At 52.3% G+C, this 14,620-nt stretch overlaps 1 protein-coding gene across 2 annotated transcripts in view; it reads right to left on the bottom strand.

The window, feature by feature from the left end:
* Positions 1–263: 263 nt before the first annotated feature.
* BRWD3 (bromodomain and WD repeat domain containing 3) overlaps positions 264–14,620 on the bottom strand; it is a 55,513-nt gene continuing 41,156 nt past the window's right edge. Inside the window, exons 28-39 of one of the 2 annotated variants that reach the window (XM_069746129.1) lie at positions 14,305–14,366; positions 13,835–13,990; positions 13,634–13,754; positions 10,885–11,010; positions 9,999–10,083; positions 9,867–9,923; positions 9,654–9,794; positions 8,527–8,679; positions 7,992–8,158; positions 7,793–7,917; positions 5,134–5,295; positions 264–5,010 (exon numbers count right to left, since the gene is read on the bottom strand). In XM_069746129.1, the coding sequence (XP_069602230.1) occupies positions 4,247–5,010; positions 5,134–5,295; positions 7,793–7,917; positions 7,992–8,158; positions 8,527–8,679; positions 9,654–9,794; positions 9,867–9,923; positions 9,999–10,083; positions 10,885–11,010; positions 13,634–13,754; positions 13,835–13,990; positions 14,305–14,366 (2,119 nt within the window). In that variant the 3' untranslated portion in view covers positions 264–4,246. The remainder of the gene's footprint in view (positions 5,011–5,133; positions 5,296–7,792; positions 7,918–7,991; positions 8,159–8,526; positions 8,680–9,653; positions 9,795–9,866; positions 9,924–9,998; positions 10,084–10,884; positions 11,011–13,633; positions 13,755–13,834; positions 13,991–14,304; positions 14,367–14,620) is intronic. The other variant, XM_069746130.1, reaches the window with a different exon arrangement.

The raw sequence follows: 14,620 nt of genomic DNA, 5'->3' as shown, positions 1-14,620 counted from the left end.
AGATCGATACATAGAATCGTAGGAATAGATCCTTTATAATGTGCCATTCAGGGAACTAAAACACTGCAGATGAGGAGTCATTATCCATACCTAATATAATTAATGGATTCCAAAAATATCATAGAGGAAGAGAAGGAAGGGGACAGGAGGGAGATGAAGCTGCAACACTTGATATAAGGGGTAAAAAAATATGCCCCCCGCCTGCCATCCTCTCCGCGGCCCCCCGTCCGTCAGGCAAATGCCCCTTTATTTATCACACACACTTTTCTTTTTCTGAAAAACTTTAATTTAAAAAAAGATAAATAAATAAATCACGAACAGAAACATAAAAAAAAGTGGAGGAAATCCAGGAAATAAGACGAGTGTTCACCAATTCAGCCGGAAACTGGCAGAATCTTTCCCGGAGCGACTCCCATCTACTGAACCCCGAGGAGTGTACGTAACACGGGAGACCGACCGCCGCGGAGGTGACCGAGACCAAAAACTGAATGTAAAGTTGTATTTGTCTCTGCATTTTCCGGGTTCCTCTCCCCCACAGTCCGGAACCCGCAGCATTGGATCCACGGATCGGACGACCGATGAGCCGGAATATTACAGGTCACAGTTGTGATGTTTTTGTACTTTTGGATGAGTTTTTCCTCCTTTCTAGTAAATTTCTACATTTCTCAAAAAAAAAAAAAACACCCCCAAAAACTAGAAAACGAGACTTTACAAATGTACAATGTTCTTTACAATACAAAACAACTACCGCTTGTTGCATATAAATAGAACATTTGGTGCGGCCGACGCGGCCATAAAAAAAATCCCTGAATTATTGGTAAGAACCTGAGACAGCGAGACGTACAGAGACCCCCAAAAACTGCTCCCCAAGAGAAGAAGCAAAGGTCCGAGGGATGGCGCCGCCTGGACTAGACAGAGGTGAACGCGGAGCGCGGGGGGCAGAGCGAGAGCACAATACTGTGGTCACAACAAGGCGGCCGAGCAGCCGCCCCAAAATCTGACACCCCCATTATAAGGACCCAAAACAAGACCCATGACCTCGCTCTACAGTAAAGTCACCACGAGCCGCCGACCTTGTCAAATCCGACCGGGAACCTCTGTACATCACAGCCACAAAATCATCTAACACTACATCATGCGCTCTCTGGGGCGCAGACACCGCTGGAGGGGGTGCAGCAGAGAATAGGGCGAGCAACGCCCCCACCACCACACTCAGTACAGACCACCATCCTCATCATTCCTGTGACTTATTACATTTGCTTTTTTTCCCATGTCTGTGGTCTGAGACAGTCTCCTGTAGAGAAGAAAACACACATCTGTGTAGCATGGAGAGGCAGTATACTGTACAGCAGAAAATACAGATCATAGCAGCACAGAAAGGCAGTCTCCTGTACAGCAGAGGAAACATCAGTGCAGCACAGAAAGGCAGTCTCCTGTACAGCAGAGGAAACACATCAGTGCAGCACAGAGAGGCAGTTGCCTGTACAGCAGAGGAAACATCAGTGCAGCACAGAGAGGCAGTTGCCTGTACAGCAGAGGCTTTTTAGTGCAAGGTGACAAAACAGTCTACTATACAGCGGACAGAACTTCCTGTGCTGGTTTCTGTACATATAGTCACAGTCTTACGTGGCGCCCCCATTATGTGTTTGTGGGATTTATAGTTTTGATCTTTATTAATTTGTTCGAGGAGCAAAAAAAACAAATCTCCCATCAGAGCTCGGAGGTCCACAGGTCGGGGGCTCTGACCATTATTGCTTTATGAGGAACAGGTAAATGATGGGGGTGGAAAACTGATAACTAGCACCCCGATATCACATTGGGCCGGGGGTCCCCACCAATGTAAGAAGCTAGCACCCTGATATCAGACACTGGGCCGGGGGTCCCCACCAATGTAAGAAGATAGCACCCCGACATCAGCCACTGGCCCAGGGGGTCCCCACCAATGTAAGAAGATAGCACCCCGACAGACACTGGGCTGGGGGTCCCCACCAATGTAAGAAGATAGCACCCCGATATCAGCCACTGGCCCAGGGGGGCCCCACCAATGTAAGAAGATAGCACGCCGATATCAGCCACTGGCCCAGGAGTCCCCACCAATGTAAGAAGCTAGCACCCCGACATCAGCCACTGGCCCAGGGGGTCCCCACCAATGTAAGAAGATAGCACCCCGACATCAGCCACTGGCCCAGGGGGTCCCCACCAATGTAAGAAGATAGCACCCCGACAGACACTGGGCTGGGGGTCCCCACCAATGTAAGAAGATAGCACCCCGATATCAGCCACTGGCCCAGGGGGGCCCCACCAATGTAAGAAGATAGCACGCCGATATCAGCCACTGGCCCAGGGGGTCCCCACCAATGTACCTAGATATGGGGCTTTGGGCATTGAACCCATTGGCACAAATAAAAGTAACATTACACGATGCAGGGAACGACGGGCGCAACCTGTGGCCCCAACAGAAGAGCCGCTCAAAAACCGCCGTCCCCGCCCTGCACCACAGCTCTACGGACCGCCCGACACCCAGGATGAATACGGACCGCCCGACACCCAGGATGAATACGGACCCCCCCCGACACCCAGGATGAATACGGACCGCCCGACACCCAGGATGAATACGGACCGCCCGACACCCAGGATGAATACGGACCGCCCGACACCCAGGATGAATACGGACCGCCCGACACCCAGGATGAATACGGACCGCCCGACATCCTGGATGAATACGGACCGCCCGACATCCTGGATGAATACGGACCCCCCCCCCCCGACACCCAGGATGAATACTCACTAACGAGAAGTCATGCAGTTTCCTTCACCAAAATCATTGGGCGTCATCAACATAAAACCGGAAACCTCGCATTCGTGTCGACCCCAAGGGCCCGAGACCCCGGTACGAGCACCGTGCTGGCACTTGTGGGTCATCAGTGGCTTTAACTAGTTCTCTGCCAGGAAGATTCCATTGTCGCTTTAACAGCGTAAACCTCAATCTACTCCAGTCACATCCAAAGCTGCTGCAATCAGATGAGATTCTGATGGATGACGCCAGACGCACAGACAGACGGGGCAGCAGGTCGCTCTCCAGGGGGAGGAACGATCGGGACCCCGAACACGTCCAGCAAAGAACAAAAACTCTTTATTAAGCACCAGGTCAATGAGAAAATGTTCAAGATGGCGGTGGCCTCGAAGACGTGGACCCAACACAGAAGGGGAACAGAGTAATGTGGGAGCAGAGGACAGGTGCACCCGGTAACTATTGGACCCTAAATGCCCACCAGAGGGGATTGTTGCTATGGTGACATATGGCGAAATGATAATGGCACACCTCCGTCCCCGCAATGTGTTACTGGTGCTGATCCAACCAGAATGGACTCACTGGGAGGAGCGAATCCTGAGGACCCCGGGCAGCACCGAAAGAGGCGACTAGGAGCCACAGAAAGGAGCACCAGGCTCAGCCGCCCCGAAAGCCCCCAAAAAACAATAAATATTCACTTAATGCAACAGTCACCAATCTCCTGGACGAGCCGCTCCGGAGTGCAAAACCCACGGAGACCTCCCTCTATAGCCGCGCGTGGCCCCCTGCGAGACCCCCCACACTGCTGCGCGGCGTCATTCTCCGCCCGCGTCCTCGTGTCTTCACGGCGGCACCCGACGCGTCGGAGGTAGTTTCAAGCTTCCAACGCAAAAGTTACAGAAGCAAAAAAAAATAAACGGCGACGGAGTTTCCTGTATCCACCGGGCGCAACACTGCGATGGCAAAAATCATATGTACAAAGGCACAGAACTGCGAGAGGCGGACAGCACACGGGCGCTAATACATTTGGCATTGGAAGGTTTGTGAATGGGACGCCCCCACCCCCACCGAGGAGGAAAAGAAGGAGGACCTGTAAACATTTAGGAGCTGCCGTCAGGGTTGGAGTCTTGTGCAAAAAATAGAGGAGTTTCTGTACTTTAAGCGAAAAGTCACAAAACCCTATAAAATCTCTATAAAAAGGTGCCGAGCTCTATAATACACAGAAGTGGCCGCTGCGATCGGTGGAAAATGAAGGTGGAGTCGGCGCGGCGCAGGCGCCGCACCCCAACGTCTGTAGTGTTGGATTTCAGTGTCTGTAAATAGTCTTAAGACCTCATGAATAAGGCTGGCCCTTTAAATGAGACGGGGCGTGGATACTTTGACAACAGCGTCAAAAAGAGCACCAAGTAAAAGTTTGCCGATGTGGGATCGGGGTCCGTGACGAGGCGGCCGTCGTCAGCCGTTCCAGCCCATCAGGTGGCTGACCCGGGCCTTCTCCGTCATCTTCCTCACCCTTCCGGACCGGGAGGTGCCGAGGTTAAGCGGGTCATCGATCTGCACCAGGTCGTCGGCCTCGTTGTCAGAGTCGTCGTCGTTGTACAGGACGGTTCTCCGGCCCTGGTTCCGGGTGTTGATCCGCGGCTTTTTCCTCTCTTGCTCCATGTAGTCGCTCTCATCATCATCGTCATCCTCGTCGTCGTCTTCCTCGTCTGACGAGTGGGAGTTTTTTAAAGTCGGGCTGTGGGGAGGGTCCTTTCTTGGCGTTCCCCTTCCTCTGCCCCGACCTTTCCCCTTTTTGTTGTCTACACCTCTCAGGTGATAGCTCTTGGGTCGGCCCCGGCCCCTGCCTCTTCCCCGGCCCCGTCCCTTCCCTTTGGGCTTGTGGTCGCTGACCGTGCTGCCTCGCTTCCTCTTCAGCCTTGTCCGGGATACTTTGGTGTAATCGTGGTCTCCTTCCACATAGTCCTGGTCGGATTGGGCGGAGGAGTCGACGTCTGAGCTGCCCTCCGACTCGGACCCGCTGTTAGTACTTCGGCTCAGTTTGGAGTGGCAGCTGGCGGAGGGCGATGGCGGGGCATTTCCCGCCGCCTCCTCTTTCTTCTCCTCCGCTTTCACGTCTTCTCCTTGGCTTTCATCTTCGGAGGAGCTCAGCAGCTTCTGCTGCGGTTTTGGCGTGTCGTTCCCATCGCCGTTCGTCAGAGGTCCATTGGTCTGGTCGACTGGAAGGGAACACGAACACAGTGAATGCCCAAAACATCAGACAGGCCCTGACTGCTGGGACTCTGTAACAAGACGAGGTTCTCAAGTGACCCCCACATAGTGGCGGCTCCTCCCGGACTCACCTGGTAGCGGAGCGGATTTGGCCTGGGAGCTGCTGGCAGTTTCCTCTTCGGCGTCGCTCTTGTTCGGGGCGTCTGGTCGCAAGGACGATGGTTGTTCTTCCATCTCCTCCTCCTGCTCCTCTGCAGCAGAGACGTGTCCGGGATCCAGCGGAGAATCGGACACTAGAACAGAACAGAGTGAATGAGGCCGTATACGGTCTGTGGGTGACATGCGTGGATGTGCGAGATGTATCGTACGTGCCGCTATTAAGTGCCATGTTCATTTCTTAATACATGCAGTTTACCCCTTAAGGACTAGGCGGTTTTTTTTTTGTTTCAGCACTTTTATTTTTTCCTCTCGTCTTCCAAAAATGATTACTTTTTTATTTTTGAGTCACGACAGACACATAAGGGCTTGTTTTTTTGCGGGATTAGTTGTACTTCTGAATGACGCCTTTGATTTTTATTCTATAATGTATTGGGGAAAAAAATCCAAATGAGGTGAAATTGCAAAAAATAAAGCCCTGTAATTCTGCAGTCGTTTATTGGGGTTTTGATTAATTGATCTCCTGGAATCCGAATTCTCCAAGGTGGTGCAGGCTCCATGCACCCGGCTACCGAGCCCGCTCACCCCGCACCCGGCTACCGAGCCCGCCCGCCCCGCACCCGGCTACCGAGCCCGCTCGCCCCGCACCCGGCTACCGAGCCCGCCCGCCCCGCACCCGGCTACCGAGCCCGCCCGCCCCGCACCCGGCTACCGAGCCCGCTCGCCCCGCACCCGGCTACCGAGCACACACCTGGGGCTTAAAAAAAGTAAACCTAATTCTCATTCGGACAATCAATAACATTTTTCATCTCTTTTTTTTGTAATATGTGGGGTCTAATTTTTATGTTATTTTTTTTCCTCTTCTTTTATGAAATGCGGTGGGGATAGTAACAGCAATTTTGCATATATATATTATTATATATTATTTATTATATATTATTTATGTATATATTATTTATTATTATTAATTTATATATTTATTATTATTATATATAATTTTGCGTATATATATATATATATATATATATATATATATATATATATATATATATATATATAAAAAAAACCAAAAACAAATCAGCACTCCCAATGTGAACACGTGCAAGCTGCAAACTGCAACACACAGATAAAAAAGACCACAGCAGCACATGTACATGAATCAGCCATGTGAAAACACAGACAAATATACATTTCACAAAAATATTTTTTCATAAAAATGTTCTCAAAAATTTTTTTTTCATAAAACTTACAGTTAAAATGGAGATTCTTAGCGCATAAATTGGCCAATTCATGTGTGCCCATCAACCATGGCAAGGTGATCTCCCCCTGATGGGTCCTACTCTACTGTACATGCCACTCTTGGGCCACCAGCCATGTGCTGCTGTGGTCTTTTTTATCTGTGTGTTGCAGTTTGCACGTGTTCACATTGGGAGTGCTGATTTGTTTTTTTCCTCTATTTGTATGGATGTGGCAACATCCAGACTTATCTTGCACTCCCCCCATTGACCTTGCAGGTGGCGGTAATCAACTCTACCTGCCCATAAATTGTAGGTTTAGCCCAGAGTGACATGTTTGTCCGAAGTTGTAGGCTGGTGGCCCAAGAGTGGCATGCACAGTAGAGTAGGACCCATCAACAGGAGATCACCTTGCCATGGTTGATGGGCACATATGAATTGGCCAATTTATGCGCTAAAAATCTCCATTTTAACTGTAAGTTTTATGAAAAAAATTTTTTTGAGAAAATTTTTATGAAAAAATATTTTTGTGAAATGTATATTTGTCTGTGTTTTCACATATATATATATTTTACATTCCCCCTCCCCCCCCCCCCCCCCGATTTTTATTTATTTTTCATTTATTTCACAGATTATGCCCCCTTGTTCATACAAGACATTTGGGGACATTTCAGTATTTAAAATACTTTTTTTTTTATCTGATTTTCCCTGTAACTAGGTTTGCTTTTTTTTTAAGCCCCAGTAAAGGACGTATATATCTCCCGGAATCGGCCAGAATATGCTGCAAAAGTGAATATAATGCACCACAATGTTTGCTTTGTTGCTGCTTTTAACCACTTCAGGGTTTGGAAACTATAAGGAGGTTACAAGAAGCAGCGAGTTCTTTCTCCAGGCGGCTTCGTGTGGAAACCATCTGCTCTTTCTGGTGAAAGCATAATGACAGCAGCCTCTCAGAGTCCAGAGGAGGTAGCGCCATTACTGCTTTCCATACGGTATACACAGTGCTCGTTTACGCGGTGTATATAGCGATGGTAATAAACAGTCTCTGCCTTCTTTATGGGGAGTCTGGCTGTGTCTGACATCCCGCTCCGCACGATGTTGTGCAGCTGCTTTTCTTAACAGTAGAACGCAGACAGTCCGGACGACTATGGATGGTCCAAATGTAGGTAAAGTAGGAGTATGTGTATAGTCCTGTGTATTTTTTAATCTGAACGCCAGCTGTATTATTACAGATGTATTTATATGCAGTGTATGTCTGTGTGCCTACAGCGGCCGATCCGTGACGGGCACACAGACCAGACAGCACCCCAGGGGCTATGGCAGCCACGTGTCCATGTACAACGTACAGAATTCAGTAATATGTGCACATGAAGCATCGTTCTCAGTGACTGAGCCTTACTTTCCGAGGAGGATGAAGAAGAGGAAGAAGATGAGGAAGAAGATGATGACGAGCTGCTCTGCAGAAATCTGAGTGGCGCGCTCTGCAGGACCCTCTGCGGCATCCTCCGGGGCTTCACTTTTGGACTAGGAAAGGAAAGCTCATTGTAGACAATTCAGCGTCTGACTTTTCTGATACCGTGTGATGGCAGGGCTGGTACCTGGCCACGCTGCTGGAGGCGGACGAGCTGCTGCTGCTGCTGCGGATCCTCTTTCTGTAGCGCTGCCTCTTCCGCTGCTGTAGCTGCATGGCGAGCTTGTAGTCGGAGATTATGTCCTTGATGTTGGATTCACACAGAGCAGATAACCGAAGTGTCATGCTGTAAATCTACAGGGAAGAGAATCACCCGTAGTGAGGAAAAGTCACCCCCAAGGAAAGTCACAAGGGTGCAAAGTCAGAGGACACCAAAAGTGAAATCCACGTCACCCTGTGCCACGGACACGGCAGGTAATAATCACCTTCCTCCAGGGAAAGGGTTAATCCCAAGATAGTAAGTTACTCAGGATCCATAGCGGATAACTTGCTGATCGCTGAGTATTTTACTGCTGGGACCCCAGAGATGTCGAGAAAGTGGCCCCGGAGGCCAGGACCAGGCTCTGTGCGCACGCTCAAGCTCCACGCCAAACATCCCCCCATCCACCACTGCCCGTGCCCACCCCACACGCCGCGTCACATCGCCATATTATGCATCTCACCCGGGATTTCTTGTTTGGGGTGTAAGCTTTGGAGTTACTAAACACGAGTCGGACGTCCTGTCCAAATTCCATGGGATCGCTGTAATCTGCCGCCTCCAGTTTAGCTTTGATGGTGCTGAAATCCATAGGATTATCAATGATGTCCTGGTAATCCTGAAATTAGGAGGAATCGTAAGATACAGAACCACGAAGAAAAGAAACGACCAGAACAAGAGCGTCCGCTGGCTCCGGCACAGGCCGGTCTATGGCCGTCCGCTGGCTCCGGCACAGGCCGGTCTATGGCCGTCCGCTGTCTCCGGCACAGGCCGGTCTAGGGCCGTCCGCTGGCTCCGGCACAGGCCGGTCTAGGGCCATCCGCTGGCTCCGGCACAGGCCGGTCTAGGGCCATCCGCTGGCTCCGGCACAGGCCGGTCTAGGGTCGTCCGCTGGCTCCGGCACAGGCCGGTCTAGGGTCGTCCGCTGGCTCCGGCACAGGCCGGTCTATGGCTGTCCGCTGGCTCCGGCACAGGCCGGTCTAGGGTCGTCCGCTGGCTCCGGCACAGGCCGGTCTAGGGTCGTCCGCTGGCTCCGGCACAGGCCGGTCTATGGCTGTCCGCTGGCTCCGGCACAGGCCGGTCTATGGCTGTCCGCTGGCTCCGGCACAGGCCGGTCTAGGGCCGTCCGCTGGCTCCGGCACAGGCCGGTCTATGGTTGTCCGCTGGCTCTGATACCGCTCGATCTATGGTCCTACAATGGGTCCGGTACCGCCCGACCTAGGCCTTATCCTGGTGCCGGTACCCCACCGATCTATGGCCGTATACTGGGTCTGGTATCCCTCGATCAATGACCGTATACTGGGCGTGGTACCCACCTATCTTAGGTTTATATTGCGTCAGGTATCCCCTAGTCCATGACCATATACTGGTCCGGGTAGCCCCCGATCTAAGGCCATATACTGAGTCCGGTACCAACCGATCTATGGCTGTATACTGGGTCTGGTACCCACCTGTCTTAGGTTTACATTGAGTCAGGTATCCCTTAGTTTATGGCCCTATATCGGGTCCAGTACATGATTTATGGCTCTTTTGTTGGTCCAGGAAACCGAGACCCCCTAACACATCCCCCACCATCATGCCATCAGCACGTACAGGATAGGAAACACTATTGACCGGCTGCCTGAAGGGCTCAGAGTCCTCCCGCTCGTAGATCAGGTGCAGCAGCTCCTTGCACTTATCCTTCCATGAATCTGGATTAGATGTCAGCAGATCCCTCTTAGTTCGGCGGGTGATCTAGTGGAGTACACCGGGGTTAGTATAATGGCGGATCTGATATGATGTGAGATCTGAGTGTGGTTTACTCACTGCTCGCCCTGTGGAGGTCCCGGGGCCGTCTGACTCCATATCGGCGGCTGCACTTTGCTGGACAAGAAATAAAGTGTGAGCTCATGTGTACGAGTAGCAGACACACAGGAAGATGAGCAAACCTTGCCTCACCTCGGCCTCCTCCTCCTCCACGTCACTGACAACCTCACACTTCACCTCCTTGTAAATCTCCAAGATGTCTGTACAGTCGTCATCTCTATGAACAGAAAGGAAGCGATGAAGGGGCAACGCAGCACCAAGCGGAGGATCAACGCACCCACCTGACGTACCGCAGCCCGCGCACCTGACGTACCGCAGCCCACGCACCTGATGGATCGAAGACCACGCACCTGACGTACCGCAGCCTGCGCACCTGACGTACCGCAGCCCACGCACCTGACGAATCACAATACACCTGATGTACCACAGCCCACGCACCTGATGGATCGAAGACCACGCACCTGACATACCGCAGCCCGCGCACCTGACGTACCGCAGCCCGCGCACCTGACGTACCGCAGCCCGCGCACCTGGATCAAAGACCACGCACCTGACGTACCGCAGCCCGCGCACCTGACGTACCGCAGCCCGCGCACCTGGATCAAAGACCACGCACCTGACGTACTGCAGCCCACGCGCCTGACGAATCACAATACACCTGATGTACCACAGCCCACGCACCTGATGGATCGAAGACCACGCACCTGACATACCGCAGCCCGTGCACCTGACGTACCGCAGCCCACGCACCTGACATACCGCAGCCCGCGTACCTGACGTACCGCAGCCCGCGCACCTGACGTACCGCAGCCCGCGCACCTGACGTACCGCAGCCCGCGCACCTGACGTACCGCAGCCCGCGCACCTGACGTACCGCAGCCCGCGCACCTGACGTACCGCAATACACCTGATGTACCGCCATCCATGCACCTGATGTGTCGCAGCCCACACACCTGACGTGTCACAGCTCACGCACCTGACGTATCGCAATACACCTGACGTACCGCAGCGCACGCACCTGATGTATCGCAGCAGGACGTCTGTCACTATCTTGGCGGCTTTGACGATGGGGGAGTTCGGCTCGTTGAAGGTCCGGGCGTTGTGCTCAATGTATCGCACTTCCCACATCAGCGCAGAGATTCTCCTGTGGATGCAAAGAAACAGAACGTGAGAAAATCCATGACATTCCCTGAGGGGCAGAACAGGACCGTCAGTGATCCCAAAATCTGTGCATAGAAGAGACAGTGCCGCCATCCTCCTCCCAACATGTCAGGAATTCCCCAGAGATTACCATTCATCATTTTGGAGACCTCTGCTAGCAGTCAGTGACGAGTTATATCCATGTGCATAAGCAAAAAACTACTCACAGCTGAAGGTTTGCCACAAAACATCAGTGCAGGTAAGAGAACAAAGCCCAAAGACAAAGATACAGAGGACTGTCACAAATGACTCACTGTGACAAATCATCAGCAGTGAGAAGAATTAAGAGATTTACAAGATTAAATATAAAAATTACATAGAAAGAAACAGGACATGACATCAAGTTTATCACCAACAGCGATTGGAGACGGTAAGAAAATATCACTGATTGCGAGCAGAGACTGAGAGATAATATCACTGATGGTGAGCGGAGACTGTGAGATAATATCACTGACGGTGAGCGGAGACGGTGAGATAATATTGTCAAGGTGAAAATATATTTATCTTTATACTTTTTGTACTTTAATATATACTTATGCTGTGAAACAATAAGTTTTTCTTTTTCATGCTTGCTGATGCAAATTTAACTGTATTTAAGATGGCTCCCAGTATTCACCTTTGCCCCACTTTCACTCGGCTGAAGGAACAAGCTACACATTCCAGAAGGACAAGTATCATTTCTCTGGAAATGATACTTAAAGCGATGTGGACAAGATGTGGACAAAGGAAGATTCATCAGATGACGTCAGGACCAACCAGAAGGACTGAATACTAGATACATTGCTTAACCCCCGCCTAACCCCGCCCTCTGCACACCTTCCCCCAATAGATCATGTAATATTGTGTTTTAGGAAATAAAGTCAGTTGTTGCTGTGACGTTCCCACTACGTGTGGACACACGAGCATGCTATGAGTTTGAACCAGCATTGTGTCTGACTCATTCTTATCCGGTACCAACATGCTCCTAATCTGATTTGGAATGACTGGTGGATGAAGGGTATTGTCGTGACGACCCCGACAATTTGGCGCCCCACGTTGGGCGCCAAATTGTCGGGGTCGTCACGACAATACCCTTCATCCACCAGTCATTCCAAATCAGATTTAAAGCAGTGGTACCGAAGTGAAGAATGAGTCAGACATAATGCTGGTTCAAACTCAGAGTCTGCTTATGCTTCCACACGTAGTGGTAACCTCACAGCAACTACTGAACTTTATTTCCTAAAACACAATATTACATGATCTATTGGGGTAAGGTGTGCAGAGGGCGGGGATAGGCGGGGGTTAAGCAATGTATCTAGTATTCAGTCCTTCTGGTTGGCCTGACGTCATCTGATGAATCTTCCTTTGTCCACATCTTGTCCAGTTTCGAATTCCAGAGAAATGTTACTTGTCCTTCTGGAATGTGCAACTGGTTCCTTCAGCCTGAAAGTGGGGCAAAGGTGAATACTGGCAGCCATCTTAAATACAGTTAAATTTGCATGTGGCAAGCAAAGGGAAAAACTTATTGTTTCACAGCATAAGAATATATATAAAAGTACAAAGAGTATAAAGACGTATATTTTTACCTTGACAATATCACTGACGGTGAGCGGAGACGGTGAGATAATATCACTGACGGTGAGCGGAGACGGTGAGATAATATCACTGACGGTGAGCGGAGACGGTGAGATAATATCACTGATGGAGAGCGGAGACGGTGAGATAATATCACTGACGGTGAGCGGAGACGGTGAGATAATATCACTGACGGTGAGCGGAGACGGTGAGATAATATCACTGACGGTGAGCGGAGACGGTGAGATAATATCACTGACGGTGAGCGGAGACGGTGAGATAATATCACTGATGGAGAGCGGAGACGGAGAGATAATATCACTGACGGTGAGCGGAGACGGTGAGATAATATCACTGACGGTGAGCGGAGACGGTGAGATAATATCACTGATGGCGAGCGGAGACGGTGAGATAATATCACTGACGGTGAGCGGAGACGGAGAGATAATATCACTGATGGCGAGCGGAGACGGGGAGATAATATCACTGACGGTGAGCGGAGACGGAGGCACGTGGCCCCCCCCCCTCCCAGAGAGTGCAGGCACGCGGCCCCCCCTCCCAGAGAGTGCAGTCACGCGGCCCCCCTCCCAGAGAGTGCAGGCACGCGGCCCCCCTCCCAGAGAGTGCAGGCACGCGGCCCCCTCCCAGAGAGTGCAGGCACGCGGCCCCCTCCCAGAGAGTGCAGGCACGCGGCCCCCCTCCCAGAGAGTGCAGGCACGCGGCCCCCCTCCCAGAGAGTGCAGGCACGCGGCCCCCCTCCCAGAGAGTGCAGGCACGCGGCCCCCCTCCCAGAGAGTGCAGGCACGCGGCCCCCTCCCAGAGAGTGCAGGCACGCGGCCCCCTCCCAGAGAGTGCAGGCACGCGGCCCCCCTCCCAGAGAGTGCAGGCACGCGGCCCCCCTCCCAGAGAGTGCAGGCACGCGGCCCCCCTCCCAGAGAGTGCAGGCACGCGGCCCCCTCCCAGAGAGTGCAGGCACGTGGCCCCTAGCCCCAGAGTGCGCTGTATGCTGTCACCTGTAGAAGCGACTCTCCAGCCTCTTCCTCACGGAGCTCAGGTCGGTCGGACAGGCGACCACCGTGCAGTACAGTGGATAGGCGTGGAGGTCCACGGGCGCGCTGAACGGGCTGCTGAATTCTGCGGTAGAGTAAATGATCGTTAGTGTCCTTGCGGTGCGCTCCGCCGTCTACATACAGGACAGTTTAGGGGGCACGCACCGAGAGCGAGCAGCTGGTCAATGCCCCGGATCACCCGCTCACACACTTCGTCTCGGGACTTCGCTCCCCACTCTCCTTCCTGCGGTTTATACTGCAGATCGTTCAGCTCCTCCGCGGTGACCGGGACGCCGGCGCCAACCTCATTCGGAAGAGATACTGTGGAGCGGAGATCACCAAATGGCTACATAGCAAGTGTCCTATAGACCCCCGGCCTCCACCGTGCACACACACTCACCAAGTCACCGGCACTCGCACACACTCGGGAGCGCACACACACTGAGGGGCACGCACACACACACACACACACACACTGGGGGGCTCTCACACACACACTCGGGGGCACGCACACACTTAGGGCGATCACACACACACTCGGGGGCACGCACACACTTGGGGGCGATCACACACACACTGGGGGGCATGTACACACTCATGTACAGCCATTCACTTATCGTATACAGCAAGCGTACTGTCTTCAGGGATCGGCTCCATGTCCCAAGGGCTCATGTTTTCCTTTTCGTTGTTGTCCCAACTGAAAAAAGAAAAAATGTAACATTGAAATTCATGAAAATAAGCGATACTTCCCCGGCAGTGCCTCCCTCCTTGGCGACACCTCCATCCTCGGCGGCACATCCCCGACAGTGCCTCCCTCCTCTGCGACACTCCCCTGGCAGTGCCTCCCTCCTCGCCAACGCCTCCCTCCTCGCCAGCACCTCCCTCCTTGGCGACGCCTCCATCCTCGGCCACACATCCCCGACAGCTCCTCCCTCCTCGGCAGCACCTCCC

The sequence above is a fragment of the Ranitomeya imitator genome, chromosome 2 (assembly GCF_032444005.1).
Source record: "Ranitomeya imitator isolate aRanImi1 chromosome 2, aRanImi1.pri, whole genome shotgun sequence".
NCBI lineage: Eukaryota > Metazoa > Chordata > Amphibia > Anura > Dendrobatidae > Ranitomeya > Ranitomeya imitator.
Note: the sequence above shows the minus strand (reverse complement) of the source record. Positions and strands in the feature narration are given on the sequence as shown.